General features: G+C 42.9%; 1 protein-coding gene across 4 annotated transcripts in view; it reads left to right on the top strand.

Moving 5' to 3' along the window:
- The window catches only part of LOC6725945 (zwei Ig domain protein zig-8), a 139072-nt gene that overhangs the window by 106644 nt on the left and 7944 nt on the right, over positions 1 to 24484 (top strand). For 3 of the 4 annotated variants that reach the window (XM_016173902.3, XM_016173901.3, XM_016173899.3), the window contains 3 exons: positions 14506 to 14716; positions 23119 to 23246; positions 24178 to 24346. In XM_016173902.3, coding sequence (XP_016039297.1) covers positions 14506 to 14716; positions 23119 to 23246; positions 24178 to 24346 — 508 coding nt within the window. Of the gene's footprint in view, positions 1 to 14505; positions 14717 to 23118; positions 23247 to 24177; positions 24359 to 24484 lie in introns of all 4 variants that reach the window. The other variant, XM_016173900.3, reaches the window with a different exon arrangement.

The raw sequence follows: 24484 nt of genomic DNA on the forward strand, positions 1-24484 counted from the left end.
TTCAGCCCGAAATTAATCTTTTGAACCTTTCTAAATCGCACGTTGAGCAGAAAAGATGGCGTATTTTTTTCGCCAAAGTCAGAGCCTTTCTCCACGCGAAGAAAAAAATTTAAAAATTGCGTTTATACTTTTCGTTCTTTCTTTTAGTCAGCTGTATGTTTGTGTGCGTGTTGTTTGTGTGTGCGATTGCCACGCCCACTCGCTTTTTGCTCGCCTTGACTGTCTTTCTGTTTGTTCAACGGTACAGGACTAAAAGCAGCTCGACGAGCCACAGAATCCTAAAGAGTAATAAAGGAGAACTTTTTGCTTTGCTCGAAGAAAAAATATTAAAAAGTGTCAACCGAATGACCCCGCTTTCCACTCTGCCCGCCAAAAAATCACTATCACCCCACCTCTTTGTGCCGAAAAGAGAATTCGTAGTGCATTCATTAAATTATTTTTAATATTCGCTGAGAAAAAAGCTGGGGCACTCATTAAAAAATCACTTCTCTGGGGTTGCGAAAATTTTGGGGCGGCTCTTCTTCGCTTTAAACACATCAATTGCCACGCCCATGTGACCACGCCCGGTAGTTCGCCGCCCCTAAATCGGATATCAAAATGTCTGTTTACATAGCGGAAAGAAATCACATTCTCCTTCTGTTGTATGCGTGTGTTGTCATCGCATTATATAAGGGGCGGCAGAGGGCGAAAGTAGGCGTGGCACCCTGCTGGCTAAAAGCAAATCAATCAAAGAAATGTTTAATATTTTTCGCTATCCGCTTCACGGGGCGCGTTGACATAAAATCCATCTGAGGGGAAAGGCTGAACTGAACTGAACTGAACTGGGAAAGTCAAAAGTAGAAAGTCGAAAAGCTGAGCGACTGTCATGGCAGCCGGAAAATCGGAAAAGAAGTCGGGAAAAACGCAGGCGGCAACAACAATTGTCTGCCTTTGTGTCAGCTGTCAATTTTCCAGCATTTACTTAGCTGGCAGGGGCAACGCGGTGAAAATGTCGTGGAAAATGTCTCAGCACATGCGGGTACAAAGGAAAATCAGCTAATGATCTCAAGTGTGCTTACCCTATCCCATCAAACAATTTCTGTGCCTTCAATGCAAGCTTTACACGAGCAGAAAGTTGGGTGTCTTGTTCCAATTAGTTGAAATTATAAAATTAAAATCACTAGGTTACTTATTCTGAAAGTCAGTCATGGAAAATCTCAATTTATTCTTGACAATATAACTTCAACTAAGCCAACAATAAACAACAGCATTTGTGCAGCTAATATATGTTTAATTATGATTTAACTTGTGCTTTTCTCTAGCTCGATGATACTGAGCCTATTGCACAGCAAGACAAATAAAACAACTAATGAATATGCAAATGTTCAATGTATTCCTAATGTATTTTTCTCGAGAAAGAGCGGCAAACAATAAACCCAATAAAATATAACAAATTGCTCCGGCTGCGGCAATTAGATTCGGGTGTGAGCTGGGCTCTCTTTTTTTTGCCAGGGTTGCCAGGTGACATATGTATGCAGATACACATATAGTAGTATATCCAAAGCAGCCATCCGAATCGTTTATCTTCGTCAATGGTTTCTGATTTATGTGCCCGGTGATTGCTTCACCTTGCGAGTATATGTATCCTGTATATCCCATTTCTGCCGTAGGCACTTTCACCCCGCTAATGTGCCGGGTCAAAGGTTGAGGCGCGGCCATTCCGGCATTTAAATACAATTTCCCTGCCCCGCAGCTTAAACAAAAAAATAAAATAAGCGAAATTGCGTTACGTGCCAGGTTCCAAGACACGTGGATGGTGTCGGAAAGGGATGATGGGGCAAGGGCAGTGGTCCCCAGCTTATTATTATTATTTCATCTTGCTGTTGTTGTTGCCCGGGCAATTTCATTCAATTTCGCTTACGAATTTTCGACGCCCCCGGCAATTGAAGCCGGAAAACAAGTCAACGAAAGGGGGAAGGGCAAACAACAAGGGGATAACAACCACCTGCCGGAAAGAACCGCCCGCCCCCTTCCAATCACCTGAAACAGTGTGGAACAGTCGGAGAACCCGCCCACCGTTTAGCTCGTTAGGATCGGACACTTGCGGTTTATGAAAAGCTGTTGCCAGCGCATCCTGGAACGTGTCCTGCGAGTGTCATTAGCAGAACCCGCGGCAAATCAAACAATCCCGGCATCCTGCTATTCTGGTTAACCATAAATTTTCAGCCAGCCCGTTGAGCGATGTGCCATTGATGGCCTTCTTATGCTAATTTCCGTGAAATTTTCATATTTATATTTCGCTGGAAACTTTGTATGGGCCTGCGCCGCAAAAGACAAAGACAATTTGGGTGACCGATGAGTCGTATGAGTAATATTCTGCGTGTCTCTATGAAAAATTCATGCGACTTGCAATCGCTCACCTCGTTTCTCCTTTCTTTTGCTATATATATATCTATATATATATATACTATATAAATTTCCATCTTCGCAGCCAGCTGGCAGGCAATGGAAAAACGTTTTTGCAACAGAATAATAAATTATTCAAAATGCAAAACGTTGCGTATGAGTGATTTAAGGCAAATACAAATACTATATGTATATGTATCCACATACATAGACACATTCGCAAATATATTCGCATCGAAAAATGCGTAACCATATGGGATATGTATGAGCTATATCCTGCACAGGTAAGAGGGCCACGCCCAACCATCTGTATCCGCCCCCTTTGAGGGCTATTTCGATATCTTTGCATATTTATTGGCTTTCAGCATACCATGTGCACCTCCTTTTATGTTAGCTTTGTCTTGCTTACTTTTTATTAGCATACTTGGCTTCGAATCGAAATGGGTGAGCTGGATCGAGGGTCAGCGGAATAACCGATTGGGGAAAGTGGGGAAAGTTAGGAAAGTGCCCCAAATGACCACTTTCTAAATGGTCTGTGCAAAGAGATAATGGTCCTAAATATTGAGTGTTGTTCTGTGCGTTCTTACATTAAATTTGAGCCCTGTCGTCCAAGTCAATGAATCCAATTGCAATGTTTTTGATTTGAAATTGAAACGAATTGAGGTATCGAATGAAATCAATCCATTTCCATATCATTATCTCGTGCTTTTGAACACTTGGAACTTAATATAAGGTTTAATCTTGCAAGCCTTTCCAATTACTTATTATAACTGATATCCAATTAGTATTTAATGCTGCATGTGCCGGGATCTAATATCCAATGATGTTGAAATGTTGAAGTTATTCAATTTCGTCTTAAGTTCTTGTTGTTCCCCTAAGCAATAAATCCTTTAAACTATTTTGATAGTTTGAAATCAACAGCTTACAAAGTTCTGATTTCCACTACAAAGTGCTTAAAAAGCCAACAGGGGAAAACGCCACCTATCGGAAATTTATCGATGTCAAGCCGCCCATTGAGTTAAGGCTCGCAATCAATCATCCTTAAACACATCTCCCGATTCAGGTCCAATCGACTGCCAACCATCTTGCCAATCAGGCTCAAGCAAAATCTCTGGGCCCCGGGACTTTTCCGGCATTTTCCTTACGTGCTTTCCCCTTCACTTTTCCCCCTTTCATACGACAGCAGTCGTGCATCTTATTTATTGCTTTATTAAACAGCAAAGGGCAGACGGAAAAAAAAACAGGGACAACAATGGCAACCGGAAACCAAAGCATAAGCCCCCAAATAAACAATGGTCCCCAACTGAACTTGGTGTTTCGGAAAACTATCTTTGCTTGGGCGAACTTTAACGCCTTCAATCAAAAGAGAGTCTCCCCTTCTCTAGTTTTTACCCTTTTCTAATTTACTCACACTTGAGAAGTTTTCAAATATGAAAATACAACCTAAACTTCTGCTTCATTAGGGCGGAAGTATGCTGGAGGAAGTTCCAAATGAAAAAAATGATTTGAACAATCAAAGTAAGGGATAATTCATAACTATGTACAGGATTATCTTAAGTCATAGAGAAAACATACAAACAGCTTAAATAAATCCAGAAAGTGTTGTTATCATAATCAAATATGCAGTTTAAAGGCTTAAACTCTGGGACAGCTGATGCCTATTCGCCCAAATGACCCATACAATTTTGATTCGCAAGAATCTGGCTACTTAATTGTATAATTCCAATTCAAAGAGCGAAAGTCAAACGAAACGAAGTGGAATTTTAACAGCAACTGCACACGACAACTGGCGAAAAAGGACGAAAAAGGGGCGAGGGTCGCAATTATAATGCCAGCAACTGTCAGTCCGAATGGCATAAATCATAAATTACACGACGAGCTTGTCAGCGGCACTCGTCCTTAAACACGCACGCACACACACACACACACACACGCTAGTCCTTTTTTTTGTTTTTCACTTTTTAACTTGGCCAAGTCAAAGGCAATGTTGTCGTAAAACATTTACACGGCAAAAAATGAAATGAGAGGTAGGTCGGTATAAGAACCTGCAGACGCAGTGCTCTGGAAACTAAAAACCGAAACAACCGCAAGGATGTGCCACAGGATATCTAGAAAAGGAAATTCAGGAGAGAAAAAAAAGGAGAGCTCTGTCGACTGTCGGCGGCGGCAAATGAAAACTGTCATAAAAGTTGAGCACGGCGTTGGGGGTATTTGTTGCGTTTGTCGGCGAGAGGGGGGCTAGAAAGTAGCGAAGGAAAGCAGGAAAAGAAAGGACGAAGGCGAGTCCTTGCAGGTGATTTCCGTTTGTCGCCAGCGGCAACTTAGCTGTCAGTTCAGACATCGTTTTTGTGCAAACTTTGTCAATGTCGCTCCGCAGTGCGCGTCGCCTTTTGGCTCAGGTCTTAGGATCAACCTAATCTTGGCCAGCAGGCGATGGGGGATTCGGACGCTGGTCCCGGCGAAAGGGGCTTGGAAAAGGACACCCAGGACATTCGACGCGCGCTAAGCGAAACACGTACGCCGACCCACTCATCGCAGGGCAAGGTCGCCTCTCGGTGGTCTCGGCTCGTTGTCATTCCATTGGAGTTCCGCCATCCAGCCTCATCTCACCTTTCACACAAATCCAAGTATTCAGCCAAACACACTCGCAGAAAAAATACTCAAGCCAGTCGAGATAACTCTATGGTAATAGCTTAGTAACCAAGAGTTCGTTATAAGGATTTTCAAAATCATGGTCTTTATTTATATAAGATACCATTTACCAGTTACATTCAATATTTTTGAAAAGTATATAATTAGAAATTTGTTATTACTCTTCTTTGTTTCACTTGGAAAACCATTCTATCTAATGGTCATAGAATTGACTTTCGATTGCGATGATGACACTCTTGCTTTTAATTTAATTGTATATCTCTTACGGTGACTACTGTATCCTGAAAATCTACACATTAAGTGATTAAAATTGTTTCTTTTCGAGTGCCCATAGCTGATATGCAAATAAATCCCATTGATTTCCCTTCCGCAAGATTAATTTAGAATTAGATAAGTTTTTGCGCTCGTGTACGGTCTCGTTGTACTTACACTTGATAGGCTTCACGTGGAACGTGTTCGTGTCCTTGTCCGCGATGTCCTGGCACCGATGTCCCTGTTGCCATGTCCCCGTGTCCTGCTGTCCTCGACAATTGCCGCGAAGAAGTTTTCCCCCAGCGAAATTCCAGGGTGCCCACCCATTTCGAGCAAAGAAAAGCGCTGAAAAACATTAGAGCGAAAGTTTGCTCTTAACGAAGCGTTCAAGTGGAATAAGTGGAACAAATGCGACTTTGCGCCCACGCTGGTGGCGAGAGGGGCGTGGGCAGCGCGAGGCAGCTCCAACTCGATATAATCAGCATCGTCGTTGGAGGCGAACAAAAGGTGCGCCACGAGAAGAAGAAGTCCTCTGGAAGATACCAAGCCAGATGACTGAGTACACTGCGAGAAAGGGTACAAGACACTCATAGATGCTCAAGTTCAATTCTTTAAATAGTAAACCTAATTTAAAATTTTCATTGATCCAACACTATATTACCCTTCACTATATGTAGTATTCAATTTCCAATTAAGAAGTAGTATTTTGTTTTTGAGTTCCTGCTTTTAAAACATTAGTTGTAGCCCACCCATTCTCACAGTGTGCCAGTGCAGCACTGTCAGCAACAATAAGACTGTCAACTAATGGGTGGAATGGGGCACGTTCATGCTGTGCCGATACCCCCGGGCGATACCTATTGATGTTTTCAGAGAAGTTGATTGTAAAATAATTGAACAGCAGGCTGAGCAAAGTGCCAGCGGCACATGAGCCCCAACGACAATTGCTGCGGATGGGGGGCATTACACGTTGGACGGTGAATCCACTGGCGAACAATGGGGGATCTGCCCTGGGTTCAGGTACTCGTATTTACAGATGCCACACGCCGAGAACATGGTCAGAAGTTGAGTTCATTTCAGTTGTTATTCGAAATGATTATGACATGGTTGTGCGAAAATTAGAAAAATTGTTTTAAAGTGCGCCAGCAATGGCAACGGTGTGCGGTGAAAGTTTGACAATTTGTTATATGCTTGAGGAATCTGGCAAAGGCAAAATGTTGTGTACTTTTAATGGTCAGAAGGGTGGAATTAATATTAAATAGTTTTTGCACATTTTGTGAAAAGTTAAATTTGTTGGTGTGCCATATTTATGAGTTAACCACATTTCGGTTTTACTTCGCAGTTTTCCAATTTAATTAGGGCGTTCATTTTTTTTTCGCCATATATCATATATCATTTGGTTACTTGTTTGATTTTGGGAATAAGTTGTACCGCAAAGGGCCAGCCCCCAGAGAGATTGAGACAAAGGCAGGACTTCCTAGAACCCAGGACCCAGATCGCCAGATAATCAGATAACCAGATAGCCAGTTGGCCACCCACCAAGTGACGAGCCGAACTGACTGGCGAAACCAGGTCCCTCAAGGCCATTGTTTGACAAGGCCAATCCCTCTTTAAAGCGGCGAAGGAGGGATGTGGGGCAAACTAATGAGTGAACGTGTTCGAGCAAATTGGCCCTAACGGCATTCATCCCGACCCATAAACCCATGGCCTAATCAAACCCATCCTGCCATCCCCGTCCCCAAGGTCCTTCCTGGGACGACATTTATTGACCAAATTAAAAGATGCATAACAAAAGCTTTGTCATGCTGCTCTGCTGGTGGAGCTGGAGCTGGAGCTGTCTTAAAACTTGGTCGAGCATAAATCATAAAAAGCAATCCCCCATCTCCATCGCCTCGGAAAGACATTTACTAACTAAAAGCGACGTCGTCAACTAACAAACAGTAATGAAAACTTTTAACAGAGCCCCCAGACAACAGGAAAATGGAGAGAAAAGAACACTGGATGGATGTTTTGGGGGATACCAAAGGGATGGCTAGCTGGATGGATGGATGGATGGATATTGAGGATGGTTATGGGTATTTCTGGATGGACTGGATGCCCGTATGACTGCGAACTGGGAGCGGGGAAATACGAAATAAATTAAAAGCAATAATGTCATTGAGGCACTGGGTTTGATTGGCATCCAATGGAATGGGGATGGTTGACCAAACCCCCGCCCCCTCCCTCACCCAGCACACTGTCGTCCTTGCAAAAGTTTTAATCTTAAATCAACCAAACGACGACAAATGTTCACAAGCAATTTCTTGTGCTTAGCAAATATTTACCCAATAAATTCCATTAAAACTAACAATTGGTTTACTTTTTAGCTTAAATGGTCGTTGGCAGCGGGGGCGAGGAGTGTGGGGATGGGTGGGGTGCCAACTTTCGACTTGACTCCGTAGTTTTGTTGCTGCAGTGACAGGAGACAGCTACCGCAGCAGCTGAAAATTCCAGCTAGTACACTGCGAGAAAAAAGTAGATGCCAACAAGATGTTATAGAGAATATAGATTTCAGATCGTAGTGCCAAGTTTATAAGTTATAAAGATGATTTTACGAGCTTGCTGCTGGGTTAATAACCCATAATGAAAGTTAGCTAATCTAAAATACTTTTCGATTTCTCTGAGTGCTTGAAGTAAATGAAGAATGTGAGGTGAAAGTGGGTTTCGGCGGAAAAAAGTGCGCGGCGAAAACCCTTCGGATGGGGTAGCCATGCGTAGGTGTCGTTGTAAGTGCCGGAAGTGGCTTTTTGCACAGTTTTTCTTCTTTCGTCCCGCCATCGTTATTTCTCCCGTTATCGTTTCTTTTTTTTCTTTTCTTTTTCTTTTTCGACGGGGGCACAGGATGCGCGACATGCATAAAACAAAGCGATGCGAGCCAGAGTGAAAATAAATAAACATGCAGCGGGGAAAAGCCAGACGGAAACCGATTGCGGATTGCGGGGGGATCTTGAGGGGGCTGGTTGGCCTGGGGACACGGAGCACTGCCTTGTGGCGGCTGCAAATTGGTTTGCCTCTTTTTATCCCCGCGCTCTCCAGTTGTAGCAAATTTTCCAACATCAGTTGCGGCGCCCGTACAACAAGCAAAAAAATAAAAAAAGGGAAAGAAAAACAAGAAAACAGCAGCCACAAAAAAAAAACGAGTAGGTTTCAATTGCCAAAGTCAAATAAACTTGAGCTGAGCAAGCAGTTACTGATAAGGGTTTATCACCAAGTTCGTGACGGTTTTTTACTCCATTAGATTGGTAAATAGAATACGAAATTATGGTAGTTTTGTGCACACTCAAAGCTATTTAATTATTAAAAAAAAGGAATACAATTTGTCGCAGATTTGCTTATACTATTGTATTGTAGAATTATATCATAAATTACGAAACATTTTACTCACAAGTTTTTAATATTTCACGATCGCATTTAGGATCTTTGCAGTTTGTTTTTCGATTGATTGCCGTTTGAATTTCAGTTTAGAAAATATATCGCTTTGTTTGCCAACTTAAAACTATTGGAAAGTTTTCAACTTTGAGACTGAGTTGGAACCGAAACTCTGCGCTGATTTCCACTGCATTTTCCAAGAATGAAAAGCGAGCGCGGAAAGGGCAAGGAAAACAGCACAAGGAAAATGCCAATAACAGCGGCGAATAAAGAAATGAAAATCGCATTACAAGGGAAACTAAGGCGGGGTGCGGGGCATGGCCTTTCCCCTTCTTCTTCTTCTTTCCACACAGGATCTGTCCGCCGCGTTTTCCGTCCGGAGCGACGATAAAGTCGCCGTAACCGGGCTTTTTGCTATGGCAAAAAGATTTCGGGTTCGCCTGTCTCTTTCTCGCAAAAATACTCTTTCATAACTCCTGACTTTTGCAAAAGTTCTTGCTAATAAGTTAATAAGTTATTAAGAATTCTTTAGTTTTTAGACGGACAGCAACCAAACTCTGAAAATTATATACAAGGAAAGATAATGAAAGGTTTTATGTTTGATTTGAAAATAAATTCATTTAATTCAAATAAATACATACAAAATTATTACAATTTATTAATTTTAGTTGCCAGTCTGCCGCATCCCCAATTCTATTCTTTATATTAGCATTTGGCTTGGTTAGTGTATTTTTGGATTCGTCTTCTTTAAAATGTACCCTCATCCTCTTGTTTTTCGGTGGCACACATATCACGGACAACAGGGACATTAGGAGGTTTCAGGATTCCGCCCTTCTGATGATTGGCTGGCTGGGCAAGGGGGATTTTCGAGGGAGGTTTTTAAGGGTTTTTTTTTGTGGGGGAATGGGGGAATTCTTTAGTCGAATCGGGACTGCGGCATGTGCTTCATATGTCCCCAAAGCCGCGCTGACAAGTTTTTTCCACGACGCTTTGCAGCGCGGTTGTTTTTCTTTGCTCCGGCGACACTTTGTTACCCCAGTGCTGCTGCTCGATTTTTCCTCTAGTTCCTTTTTTTTATTTTTTATTTACTAGGGAATCCAGTGGGTTTTCATTTTTTTATTTTTATTTTTAGGTGGCTGGGAAGCTGAAAGTTTGCGCTGCGTGAAACTTTTTAGTTGGTTTATATTGCACCGAGCTTGGGCGATGGAAACGAGCGCAAATTATGAGATGTCCTTGCTTTTGAATATGTAAGGAGCTGTTTCTTTTCACTCTCACTCTGTGGGCCCCATTTCCCCGATTTCCTCTATTTCCAGCGTATTTTCTCAGAGATCCCTCCCCCCGCACCATCGGCGCACATTTTTTACTTTCCCCCCACCTGTACGGCTGTTTTGCCAAGTTGTTTGCTTAGTTTATTGTTGCCATTGTTGCTGCACGTGAGAGGTTGCTGATTGGGACTACCTGGCAATACCCGGCGATACCTGGATACCTGGCAACTGAGCTGGGAGTCCGACTGCAGTCGAAATGAAGTGCCAATCAGTGCCAAAACCCCCCAACTGCGGCACAGGGGGTGGCACAGGTCGACCTTCCGCCCGCTGGCTGGCAGGGGGTGGGTGGTGACTTTCCCACCCACCCGCACATACAAAACAGACAAAACTCACAAGTCATTTCGGCAATCTCCTTCACGGAAACGGGAGAAAAAAGTGTCTTAAGATTTCCCGGGACTAACAATCCTCTGGATTGTTGTTGCCTCACAGAGGGATACATTTGATGATTGCCATTTACAAAGCATATTTTTGTTATTATTATTTCTTGTTACACATTTCCTAGCTGCTTGGACTAACAATTTATTATTGTCTGCCCTTTCCGAGGAGTACAATTAATGGGTCTCGGTTTGAATTTACTGCATTTGAAGTGAGCATTTGGTTTTTGTTTAAAACAATGCTAAAACTCAGCCAAGTTATTAAAAGTTTTAATTTTAATGTGCTCATTTGGTAAAATTGAATAACGTTTGAATTTGGTATACTTTTTAAATGCATTATGTTGAGTTGGCTTAAAGCATATGCTAAAACCATTTTTAAATTTAATTATATATATAATTCATTTTCCCGTGTTTACCTTCCCTTAATTGAATTGGAAGTTTAAAGCCAAATATTTTGCTGGTGATAGCTTCATTCCCCCCAATTCTCGCCAGGATTCTCCATCTCATCCGTTTCCGATGGCACAGAAACCTGACTAATGACACTTCCGTGATGTTGGCCAGAAAATTTTGCTAAATAAATTGAGCCCTGCTCTCGCCCGGCAAGATAGTGCAAATAATAATCACATTAAATTAGAAAATTCTGCACTCATAATTTTGCTCATTTCTGCTGCTGCTGCTGCTGTTGCTGCTGCTGGATTTTCGCTTCCTGTCGTTCGCCTGCCAGGGGCCACGCCCCTTTTGGCACACAAAAGCGGGCGGAAGGTGGCGGGAAAGTGGGCGGAAAAGGAGGAGGATGCTCGGTGATGCCAAAAAAGCCAGAGGCATATTTGAAATGGCTGTAACCGGCAACTGTTTTTATGCCATGGGTCGAGAATCTGGGCTGGGATTGCAGATTTTAAGCATTTTTGGCGTGTGGGTCACTTCATTTTGAGCGCCTGCAAAAACAGATGCTACTGCTGTTGCAGTCGGGATGAATCGGAATCTGAATCAGAATCAAAATCAAAATCGGAAACTGAATGGAAATATTGTAGCACACAATAATGGCTTCAGATCATCATCCAGACACAAGTGGGGCACAAAAATAGACCCTCTTACGATTTTTGAAGTACTGAGCAGCGGAAATCATTTTTGGAGCACCATAAATTGCATTGCTAGTTGGGATGAGGGGAATTCGATGGCGGGGAGGCGAGAACGAGAACTTGGGCGAATCCGGCTGAAATCAAAATGCAATCAAATTTATGCATAACAATATTTGGCGAGCTCAAGGATTGGCAAAAGTATGTGAGTGAGTTTTCGCCAATTACAGTGGAGAACAACTGAAAGGATAGAGATTTTGAGAAAGTGTAAGCCTTGAATGGCTTGTATTTGATGTATTTCACTTTGAGGTTGCCATCATAGATTTTCCACTCTTATGCATAAATATTTGTATCTTTTTGCCTCTTACGATTAATGCAATTTCCGTTCTGAGCACTGCTTTTGGATTGAATAAAAATTGGTATTTTTTGATTAGCAGCCTAAGCGATTTGCTTTGATATTTTAATAGCATTTTGGGAGCAATGTTTCACTTTGTTTAAGCTCTGGTTTTTAATCTATCTATTGATTTTCAATTTTCCCTTTGCCATATGACTTCGGGCCTTGGGTAAACTTTAGCAAATGAGCTAAAAGAACGCTTTTAAACTGAATACCGGGTAGCGTGTTCATTAGGTGAGCTGGCTGGATATTATTTCATTATATATAGCTTGAAATTTATGTTGGCGCTGCTAAATGGGCCAAGGCAATCGCAAAATCCCCCGATTTCCAATTCCATTCTCACACATTTCCTTGCCAAATCATTTGGCCTGCCGCCAACACAATCGGCAACAACGAAAACGATGGTAAATGCAACAAAAATGCGCATTTTGCAATTGCACAGAGAAAACACAGGGGGAATATCTCTATATTGTTGGCAGTAGAGGGGGCCTAAGGATATGGGTGCGGGGAAAGGGGACATTCTGGGCAAAATGTGCAATCCTCTTTTTGGCGTGTGGCATCCGCCGCATAAAATCAAAATTAATTTGCTAATAATGTTGTCGTAATTATCTAATTGCCTTCACATAGAATGCCCAGAATGCAACTTGGTGATTGGTGGTGCAAATTGTACAACAAATTCATTAACAGGCCTAAAAGCCGCACAAAATAATTACCAACTGTGCGTAATGACTAAACCAAACATACTTAAACAGCTAAAAAATACATGACGCTCTAAACATGCCAAATTTAGGGTCATTAGTTGTTTTTTTCGGCGATTGCGAGTGCAGTATTTGAAAATAGGCTACTCTGAAACTAATTACTATCACAGTTCATACTTTTTTTGTATTTCACAATGTAAGAACAATTTAAAATTCGTTCGTCTTTAAGCATCACAAGCCCAGTTGGGCTTGAAATCAATCCTATTCAAATTTCCCCTTTTTAATGCTGCTCGATCCCTTTTGCTCATTCGTTGAATTTTCAATTCCCAGAGCAAAACAAATTCAAACTTCAAACTGCCATCGTGAGTGGTAATGCATAAAACCAGCAGCTCGGAACAAATAATCATAGGGACTAATATATGTCCACCCACACACACACATGCATAGTTTGCATTTTGGAGTGGGACTCGAGTAAACTGAATTTTGAAACAAAAGTACAATTAAATGCCGCACGAGGGAGAGTCCCTTAAAATAATTACAACTGCCAGGGCATAGAAAACGAATATGCTTCGATGTGCAGAGAGAAAAAAGAAAAAAATTAAAAGTAATTTTTGTACCTTCGGAATAAATCTGCAGACCTTTGCAGAATACCTAGGATATTGAGTTTGTGGGAGTCATATTGGCAATAAAATGTAATTTAAGAATTTAACAATTGAAATGGATTATAATTGGTGATATCACATGTATGTGGCAGTAATTTCGCCCAGCGTTTGATTTGGAGTGTGGCCGAACAGGAAATATGAAAATTGCAGAGGAAGAGGAAAAGGACGATTGTCATAGGGACATCTGGTCCAGCTGCCGCTCCATTTGCCAATCATTCGAAATGTTCGATTCCAATTCGCATTTAAACATGCAGAAGCTGGGCGTTTGTGCATGTGGCGGTGCAAGTTGGTCAGCCGCACACACATAAATACGTATATATATAGTACGAGTATGGATGTATGTAAATGCGGGCAGTGGGACAAAGTCAACACAATCCGAAATGCCGAAATCCCGAAATCCCAAATCCTCAATGGCGGCCCGTATCCACAGGCACACACTTCGGCATGCGATTGTTTCGCGCCATTGCCACAGACCACAGGCGATGTCAACGTTCCGCAGCCCAAAATCCTTTTTCCCGCACCCAAAATGCTATGCGTTTGTTGATTTGTCAGGCCCGATTCCAGCACAACCCAACCCAGACCCCCTTCCCCGTTCCATCCGATTTACCCACGCCCCTGGCAGCGAGTTAAGCGGCGCGTAATTATGGCCAACAGTTAAGAGCCGTCGAGGGGGCAGCTGATTCGCCATAAAACTCAAAGAGCATAGAGGAGCGGCGAGTCCTGCGCTTTTCGTCCTGGACTTTTCGAGAGTCCCACAAAAGGCAGCGTGCTGCTAAGCTCAGCAAATCCGACACTGTAACCAAATTGGGAAACTAATGGAGATGCTTATTTTGTTTATTTTTGTAGAATATTTGTCAGTTAGTAAAACATCATGTTTGTTTTTATAATTCATTTGGAATCTGAAGAATCAACGTTCTTTCAACTGCAACGATGCAACTTAGAGTTTCTTACGGTGTAAGCAGTGGCCCAGCCACATTCGATTTCAATTTGGCATTTAAATTGTTTATCGTACGACGGTCTCCAGTGGCTTCTGTGCGTGTTTGCGTATGTGAGTGTGGCGGAAAGGATGTCCTGTAATCGTGCAATAAACACATACTCGTGCAGTCAGCCACACACACACCACACGCACACACACACAGAAGTCAAATCGATGACTAAGCGCGCAATTAAAAGCCCCAAAAGTCAGTTTGGCACTGCACTTTGGAGGCAGCTCGACGCCATTTCACCCATCGCCAGACGCCGGACTAAGTGCCTCCCTTTGCCCCCTCTTTCGTCCTTTCAGGTGTCCTGGGTGCGACACAGGGATATACACCTGCTGACCGTCGGCCGCTACACATACACCTCCGACCAGAGATTCGAGGCAATGCACTCGCCGCACGCCGAGGATTGGACATTGCGTATACGCTACGCGCAGCGCAAGGACTCCGGCATCTACGAGTGCCAGATATCGACCACGCCCCCAATTGGACACTCCGTCTACCTCAACATTGTTGGTGAGTAGTCGAAAATATATATTCATTTGAACTGAGATAAGATTATAATTTGTAAGCTACCATTTGTTTGTGATACTATTCAATAACATAACTATGAAAGACTGTGACCAATTCAATACTTATACTCATACTCTGTAACCGCATGCCAGCGTGTGACAAATTAATTTCACAGAAGTACATACAAATACATAGTTTCAATTGGAGTTTTGTGAGCTCTATGAATGGTACTCAAAGTACGAGTCCTTTACTCCCGCCGTGCAAATATATAGATACAAAATATGTATATCTATCTGGTCGCACATTGTAGGGTCGATACAAAACGAGAAAACCAACTACATTTAGTTGCCCCCCTTGTTATTCTATTAATTCCCATTTCCACTTCCCCCTTCCTTGGGCAAGTTAATCAAGCGGCGTCGTTATTTCGCTCAGTGTGGCCCCAAAACTGCCGCCAATTTGTATGCCATGCACGGCATGGCTCCTCCATCTACATTTCCCTCCCCAACTCCCACTTCTAACATCCCACTCCCGACCATCTTAGCCAAGACCCTTCTGCTCCTCCTGCTCCGCCAGCTCCACGGCGTTTTTAGTTGGCTACGTGTGAGTGATTTGCCAACTACTTTGATGTTTACACTGATATCCAATCTGGCATGGTGGGCACATGCAGACACAGACCGACACCGACCGACACACAGCCACACCAACGAATGTTGACCACTTGATGGGGTATCTATTTCCGGGTCTCCATTTCAGCTACCTTATCCCGACATCCCTGTAGCCCTGTAGCCCTGTAGCCCTGCATCCCGCATCGCAGTCATCCTGCCACCCAGAGTCCACCATCCACTTCCAGCATTTCCACTCTGGCGCGCGGTGTTGGTGTTGCGCACATGTTTGTGTCGTTTTATGGCAGCTTTTTGCTGTTTGATGATTCCCCTGGGCACCATTTGCACTTTATGGCTTTTCACAGGCCGCCGCCACCCAGTTTCTCCCATCCGCAATCATCCTGGCCCGTCCTGGCCCATCCGATGAACACCCAAGCAGCCAAGCGACCAGGGGACGCGCATGATGATGATGGTGGATACCATATACTACGGATACCAGAGGAGCTGCTGGCCGCTGGAAGTTGTTGCTAGTGGGATGGGCTGCGGTGTGGCTGCCTCGGCTCATAAATCACAACTTATGCGGCACAAAAGGGCGATGCCAAGAAAACGTTGCCTTCTTTTTGAGGCGCCGCAAACTAATGACAAGACACACAATATTTTGGGTATTTTAGATTTACTTTGTCATGGCCGCAGCTGTGGTTACTTTTGGATGAGTGAAAGGGATCTGTCATGTATTCTTCAAAAGCCCAGTGCTTTTTTTCAAAATCCTCTGATAACTAAACATATAGAATTTCCATTGATAAGTTTCACAATCCGCACAAAAGCAAAGTCAGTAGTACAAAATTTCACTGCATGTAGACACTGTAAAAACCCCAAGAGAAATACATCTGCTCTCTAGTTTCTAAAATTTAAAATTTATTATCAATTAGTATGTTTCTCCGAAGCGAACATCCCTAGATATTTATATTTCTCGCTTTCGCCTTATTAGCCCCTCATTTGGCAAACATTTTTCGGCTGCACCCTCATACATTAGGCTCTTTGTAGATACATATCTTATTTAAATCAAAACGTCCCTCGCCGGCTCTTTTCAATGCATAATTTGTTTTATTAATTGTTGGAAAAATTACGAGCTAACTTTTCTGGCGGGCAAAGCGTGCGAAAAGTTTCCGCTTTCGTTCGCCGGACGAGGCGGGGGGTTTTTCCAGCGGAGTGAAGCAGATGAAGCTTATTTCTGGGCAGGACTCAGTCAGGACTCACACTCGGAGTCACTGTCAGGCCCGAAAGCAAACAAATATGAAAATAAATAATGCAAATTTGTTTATTTTTCACACTGTCACAATATTTGAATAGTAATCAAAGCACACAAACAGCCATACCGCATGGACATGGCAGCAAAAGTTGCAAGGGGTGTTAGGGATTGAAATGGGAATAGGAATGGGAATCGGAATCAGAATCGGAATCAGAACCTGAATCGGAATCGGAGTGGGAGCAGAGGAAAGGACGAAAGGACGAACATGTGTACGGTTGCATGAAGCAGACTATAAACATAAACCAAACCATTATTATAATGTCAACACAAACACACATAATTCCACTTTCAACACTTTGCCTTCGGGGTTCGAGTGGGGTGTGGACACATACATACATATGTGTACGTATGTGTGCACATATATGCGGAGCGGATATGGATAGGGGCTGCAGGTTGGGCCGGATACCGGAACGGGGGGCGTTGCGAACTGGGGCGTGGCCCTGCCCGCAGTCACGCACAAACACATTTGCGGTTGTTTGCCATAGAACCGGCGCATTTCTGCCCAAGCTTAAGCTATTATTCTGGTTTTGACTGTAGATCACACCCTGAAATGGAGTCTAATGCACTGAGAAAAGTTCGTATATACTTGCGGTCATTTAATTATGCTCATATTTGCTTATATATCAATAACTAAAGTTTGTTTAGTAACGAAACAAAATTAAATATTAATTATCCATTTAACTTTGAGCCAGTTCTTTCAAGTGTAGCTGTGAGTATCCTTGTCGAGGGGTAAACGTTGGCATTCGTCCTTCTTGTTATGCCAAATGCCAGCAAATAAAGTGCGTCCGTCTGTCATTGGCTTCGTGACGAAAGCTTCGTGACGAAACCCGACCGAATCGACATCAGAGAGTGGGCAAGTGAGTTTTTAGCATTTGTCAGTGACGACAGCCGCCATGAAATTGGGCGATTCGAGGGGCGGCGGAGCAATCGCCGGTTAAGTTATTGGCTTGTGGGGTGCGACATGCGATATGCCGAATGCCAAATAATTCAAGTCAATTTCCTGGACAAACCCAATGCCAGAAGGTTTATGGGACAGAAGTGTACGACCATTACATTCGGGGGAGACAGCAGACGTCGCCAAATAGAGGCGATATATAATGAATATGCATACATACATACAGTTAAAGGGGGGGAAATGGAAATAGAGCAGTGAAGTATATTCACTTGAAACAAATTGTGGACAGTCATTGGTGCAATAATAGATGGAACACCAAGACTTAAAAAGTAGGTTTTCATATTTATAGACATCTTTAAAAACATATTTTCATAGGTTTTCCAAGGTGGAGTGTAGAAATATTAACGTGCTACTCCAAAAAAAGGGCTTATATGGGCCAACACTTGTCCTACTCCATAATCACACAACAATTCCGTGTGCAGAGAAGAGCTCTCGATGATTATCAAATGTGCAATGATTTCTCGTTCGGCCAAATCGATTCGATTCGATTCGATTCGATTCGATGCGATTCCATTCGATTCGGATCGAATCCATCGCTTATACATCCAGTGCCACATACATGTATATATAATATGTATGCATGGAGTTGGGGTGCGTGTGTGCGGTGCATATTGAATTTATAATGCACGGTTGATAGATTCTGGCTTTGCATCCTGTCAACTGCAAGCTGTTTGCCAGGACTGCCTTTTGTCCCGATTGTTCGGACAGGCGGAGTCAATCAACGGACAAAAGTCGATTTCGCAATTCGCCATGGCCATAGCCATTCGCCATTTGCAATTCGCAGCTCGCATTTATATATGCATGTGTCGGGGCAAGTTCATAAGCCGTTGCCCAATCAACTATTGAACCGTTGAATCGTGTACGTGCCACAGACCGTGGCAGCCAACTCATTGTCCTCCTTGTCGCCATTGTTACCCGCCAAAGAGCTTGTTGCGCTTTGCCCAGGGACCACTTTGCCATTGGCCATTTAGCATTTCAATTGGCTAAAAGTTCAAGGCGAACGCGGATTTTAAAATGAATGTTCAAAAGAGATTGTAAGATGATATTGATATGGGGTGCAAGGTGCACTAAATCACTACTTTTGGTGTCAACAAGTGAGCAATAATATCTTTTAAATAGGATATACCACGGATTGCTTAAAAACATTATCTGCTTTAAACTAAATAAATCTTTTGCCGAACGGAATCTCGTAAGTGAGTGTGTCGCTCAATCGACTCATTCAGCGTTCATTCTCGTTGCCAAGTTGAAATATGTTGACGGTATCATAAAATCGCGCCTCGTAGAACAATGGCGACAACGGCAACAAATTTTATTACCCACAGTCAACGGAAAAATGAAGGTCGGGATCCGCCCAAAACTTCGGGACAATTCAATTGAAAACGCATAAAGGTTTATGAGCGTGTAAGCCTTTGCTGCCTTCTCGGAGTTTCAGTTTCGCCAAAGTGGGCGTGCCCCTGCCCCCGATTTTGTCTAAGTGGGTGCTTGTGTGTTGTTATAGGCAGCATTACGTTAACCTTTATGACAGCAAAGAAAACATATAAAATTCCGCACCGAAACGCTGACACTTTTATGGTTCGCATTAAAGATTGCGAGGGGTTTTTGAGGCTGGTTCATGGGGTTAGTAAATGGGGGACTTTAATAAACAATAGGTTCAGTGTTATGTTACTAATTTTAAGTTGAAAATAAACTTTAAATTTCATTATTTAACATAAGCATAAAGTCGTTGATGCTAATATATTTTATGTTCTATCCTCAATTAAGTGATTTAAAGAGACGGCGACTACTGAAATAAAATCATTTCTAAGCTCTGTCTTTTTGTTCTTAGGATGTCCTTATGAGGTCCTAGACATTCCGTAGACCTCTTAAATCCAGGCACATATCAAATATCGAATGTTTTTCGCCAGGCATTTAAAATCAGCTTGTAAACAACCAGAAAACGCAAATGGGCGGGTCGTGATGGCGACCTTTTCAGAATCATTTTTGGACACATACACGTTTGATAGGTTTTATTTGTCTTTTTATTGAAATTTATTATTTGATTTACATGCCTTTAAGTGACAGGGAGCAACGGAGGCGCAGAAGCACATTGTGGCATTTAAATTCCGGGGGTTGTTTCGCCAATCTGCCAATAAATGTGTGTGAGTGTGTGTGCGAATTTGGTGTTTGCCTTTCGGCCATAAATCACATTCGAAAGCCCCGGCATAAAAGTTGCAAATTAGGCTCAAATGTTGACATGTCGATTAATCAAAGTGCAAGGCGCAAATGCAGCAACTAATTCGATAAGAGCGCCCAAATAGGAGTTACCCAACTCGAAAGGGGGAAGAATTGGTCGAGAGATACCAAAGTGGGCCATGAATCATTCATAAGCGCCGTTTACACTCCCAAGGACTCCAAATTACGTTGATTAATGAGTTGAAGTTGGTGCCCAGCCCCGTTGGACTGTCCTAATATCTCGCCCATTGCCGTTTGCAGTCTGGTCACGCACTTGGCGCAGGCCAAGGTAGCTACAGTCGCGGTCAAGATGGTGGCAACGCCCATATGGCAGCGCATTATGTAATGGCAGTAGCTGGATACTTTTTGCCTTTTAAGTTCAGAACTTATCTCCTACCCGAAGTGATATCTTTGCACATATTTGGTTGGTTTAATTACTGATCTACTAAATGGTTCTGCCACGTTGTCACCCGTTGTATAGTTCGCAAAGTCGGATTCAGTTGGTAATTGAGTCGGCGAGTGGCGATGGCGACGGGATGGGGTCACTTGGAGCACCGAAGGAAACTAAAAATCAGCAAAGATAATCCGTTCGGAATGCTCCGAGCGAGGAGCGCATGACCGAGCGCCGGATCGAATGGAATTCCCCACCAGATATCGCCCCCGCATCTTGTCCAAATTAAAAGTAAAAAGGTCATAAATTCCTGCCGGGACTGGATGGATGGAATGTGGGTGTGATGGCATGGGGTGTTCGGACCGATATGGCGGGTTATTTGAATGTTCTACCGCATGAATGGCATAAATAATAAACCTGCTGCATACTTCTTGGCGCTACACACACACACACACACACACACATTCACAATGTCAAAGCACACACAACCACGAACACAAACACAATGCGAAAGCGTTTGATGATTTCCAGCTGCTCCCTTGTGTCGTATGCGTAATATTTGTTTAATATTAACTCGCCGCACACACACGCACATATACATGTGCCACGCCCCCAGGCCCACACACATAACGCCCACATGTGCCGAATGACCCGCAATTTCCTACGCAACTCCCTCTCCCTCTCCCACCCGACTGCCGTGTCCTTTTTGGCATTGTTTTTAAAGGCTCCGGCCAAATTCCGTAGGGTTCTGTTGCCGAACCAGTTTTGGATCAATAAGTTTAATGTGTTGCGAACGGCAAAGTTTAAATTGCCATAAAAGCTGGCGGCCAACGTAGGTGAAACCAAAAAGGGAATAAATAAGGACATGCAAGGGGGATACGTGCATAGTACTGAAGGCAAGTGTTCGTCCGACTGAATATTTCAGGCATGCGAAAGTTTCCAGACTAAGGTGACACTTCAAAGTGCAGGCGAGAATTATCTTCAACAAGTTGCCTTGGGCGCTAGGATCTTCATTTTGCTCGCTTTTAAAGCCAAGTGCAGTTTTAAATTGATTTTTTTTTTATTGAGTAACTATTTAATTGAAATATTTAAATGAAATTAGAATCAGCCACTTACACAGTTTGTATAGTATGACCACTTCAAAGTCTGTAGCTAATAACCATATCCATATAAGACGATTTCTTGTTTGCATCTTTCGATTACTGAATTTTGCCCCAAAATGCTTCCATTTTACAAACTTTTCGCTTATGGCACTCGCGAGGCATTTCCCATCTGAAATCCCATTGAGTTACTTTTTGTGGCGCACGGATATGCAGGAAAACTTTTCTGAGAAGAGCTCGGATTATTCGCAGAGTTAACTGCACATCAGGTTGACCGAGTATCCGAGCATCCAAGTATCTGAGTATCCAGGCAGCCGAGTACCCGGAGATCAAATCTCTGGCAAATGTGGTACTAACGCGGGTCGAGGGGGAAATGTACCGCCGAGAGATAACTGCGGAGCATAAAGAACTTCAAATGGAGATTGAGAGATACGAGCACGAGATGCATAGCAAAATGGGGCATAACCCAAAAGGGGAAAAAAAAAATCCAGCGAAGAGAAGGAAAACCGCCGACACACGCCGCACCACGCCACGCCCACCTATCCAGCCGCCCACTTTCTTTTGGGCGAGTGGCAGCCGCCATTCGGCAGTACATAACTTTCACTAACCTTTAGCGGCGTTTTCAGCCAAGAGAGCACATTACCGTTAGCGACTACAGTAACTGCACTTTCACACACACACACACTCTGACACGCACACAAACACTAACGAAACTTCTTTGAGAACCGGAAGCGCTAAAGCAGCCATTTTGCTGCTTCCCAAAATGGTGACGGGTGGGGGAAGCGAGGAAGATGGCGGAGAGGGAGATGCGAAAGGAGATGGAGAAGGAGAGAAGGCAGCAAAGAAATCCCAATTTATTAGCATTGAACAAGGGAAGAGAGCAGGAAAGGCTCAATGGAGGATACACTACAAAAATTGACATACAAGTTTTCAATTACAAGATAGATTAATTGGAAATGTATATACAAAAACAAATGGTACAAGAAATAATCAATAATTTTGCAGAGTATACAGAAACTAGTTTATTAAACAAATTCCTTGAGCTTTCATTCTAAATATGCAGAATTCACTTAAATTGTATGTTTAAGACTTTAAATAGGTAACTATCCTTTCCATATGAAACCTATGAATTTGCGCTCACTGCACGGAAGAATTTCCGAAAGTGTCTGGGGGACAAGTTGGGAATTTCCAATTTTAGTTACGACCAACCGAGATTTCAATCAATGTCCTTGAACTAATGACACAATTTGTTGTTTACTTTGGCCAGCATTTGAATTTGAGATTTCTGTTCTTCCCCATTTCTCATTTTTTTCCGTATATTCTCCTCCTTTCCCGATGTCACTTTGCATCTATTCAAGCTAACTGTTTTTGTAGCCATCCTTGAGTTTTTTGACCGCTGTTCGCTTGCTCGAAAGTCAGAAATTGTTTTACGATGAATAAGAAAGTAAACAAACGTGTAGATGTCAAATACACATGGCTTTTTTTTTGTCTTGTATTTTTTTTTTATTTTGGTTAGTGGGTGGTGCGAGTTCTTAGTGGGTTAGGAGTACATATGCTCTGGTTACGCAGCAGGAAAGAAAACAATTTAACGCAACGGTAGATAAACTTTTCTTAAACAGGCTCAGGACGACTCCTAATGGCCTTGGGCATATCTCTGTGTGCGTGAGCGTGTGTGTACTTTTTGTTTTTTACTTTTATTGTTCGGGGTCGGGCTTAACCGAAATGAGCTTTCAAAATGGTTTATGCGCCATTTTGTGTGTGCGCCGCAGCTTATGGAATGATTTTACCCCATCCTTGGCCAAATGTATATCTCATTTTTTGCTCCTTTGTCTTTCAGAACCCGTCACCGACATAATCGGCGGCCCCGAGCTGCACATCAACCGCGGATCCACCATCAATCTGACTTGCATTGTGAAATTCGCACCGGAACCGCCGCCAACCGTCATTTGGTCCCACAACCGCGAGGTGAGTCCACAAAAAGCCGTCACAAAAACGTATAAATACCGCGAAACCGCAACGAAACCACTTGACATGTGCACGTCTTTGCAAGGCTAACATATTCATGGATAACCCCAAGTACCATATAATATTATATAATAATGCGGGCCACAATACGGACCGCATCAATAATAACGTTTGATAAGGGTCCTTCAGGCGACTGTCTCTTGGATTTTAACGATTATTAGTTTCAGTTATGGCCATGTTTTCTTCAAAAGTACAGACTTTTGAACGATACAGTGTCAGTACCTTTTGGGAATTTCTGTTTGCCTTCGTCACATTGACTTAAACAATCTATCTACTTGCAAACTATACCTTTTGCATAACAGTCCCGTCCGAACAATGACAAATTGTTATGTATATAGTACTTGAAGCTAGTAACTATTTAATTCCAAATTCGTACTGATATCATAGGTTCCCAGTTGCCTAAAATATATTTACATAAGTCCCCATCCCTCCCAAGTACAGCATCACTAACAAGGTACAAAATCTTTGGTCAGCCACAATCTCGTTGGCCACTTTTTCTCCATTTTTTGGCTGTGCAAATGTCAAGGAAATTCTGTTGCCGGTTTCTATTTTTTATGTTTCTGTTATTTTTCGGGAGTCGCTGGCGTAATAGGAAATCTCCCCCCATCATAACGAAGCTTTGAAGCTAAAGCGCACCCGGCTTGACTAACACGATGTCATTAATAAAAATTTAACTAACATGCTCTGCGCCCAGCATCCCGAAAAGGAACACAAGCACAAACCCAAATATTATACCCACAACAACGGGAAATGCTACAATCTAGCCCAGCTACCTGGGAAAACTGAATAAAAAAATAGAAAAAAAAAAAACGTTGTGTGTCCTGGCACTTAAGCTGTTTGCCTTCCCCCCCGTCGGCGTTATTTATTTCAGATCATAAATTTCGATTCACCTCGCGGCGGCATATCATTAGTCACCGAGAAAGGTGTGCTGACCACCAGCCGGCTCCTGGTGCAGAAGGCCATCACCCAGGACTCGGGACTCTACACATGCACCCCCTCCAATGCCAATCCGACCTCGGTGCGCGTGCATATCGTCGATGGTGAGTAGCCCGGTATGCAAAACGCTTTGGCTTGCCTAAATATGAGTGTTGTCCTTGCTCTCCGGATGTCCTTGCACTTAGAAAGGAAACCGAATGAAATGTCTAAATCATAGATAATCTCTAGGCTACTAAACAGAA

The sequence above is a fragment of the Drosophila simulans genome, chromosome X (assembly GCF_016746395.2).
Source record: "Drosophila simulans strain w501 chromosome X, Prin_Dsim_3.1, whole genome shotgun sequence".
Classification (NCBI taxonomy): Eukaryota; Metazoa; Arthropoda; class Insecta; order Diptera; family Drosophilidae; genus Drosophila; species Drosophila simulans.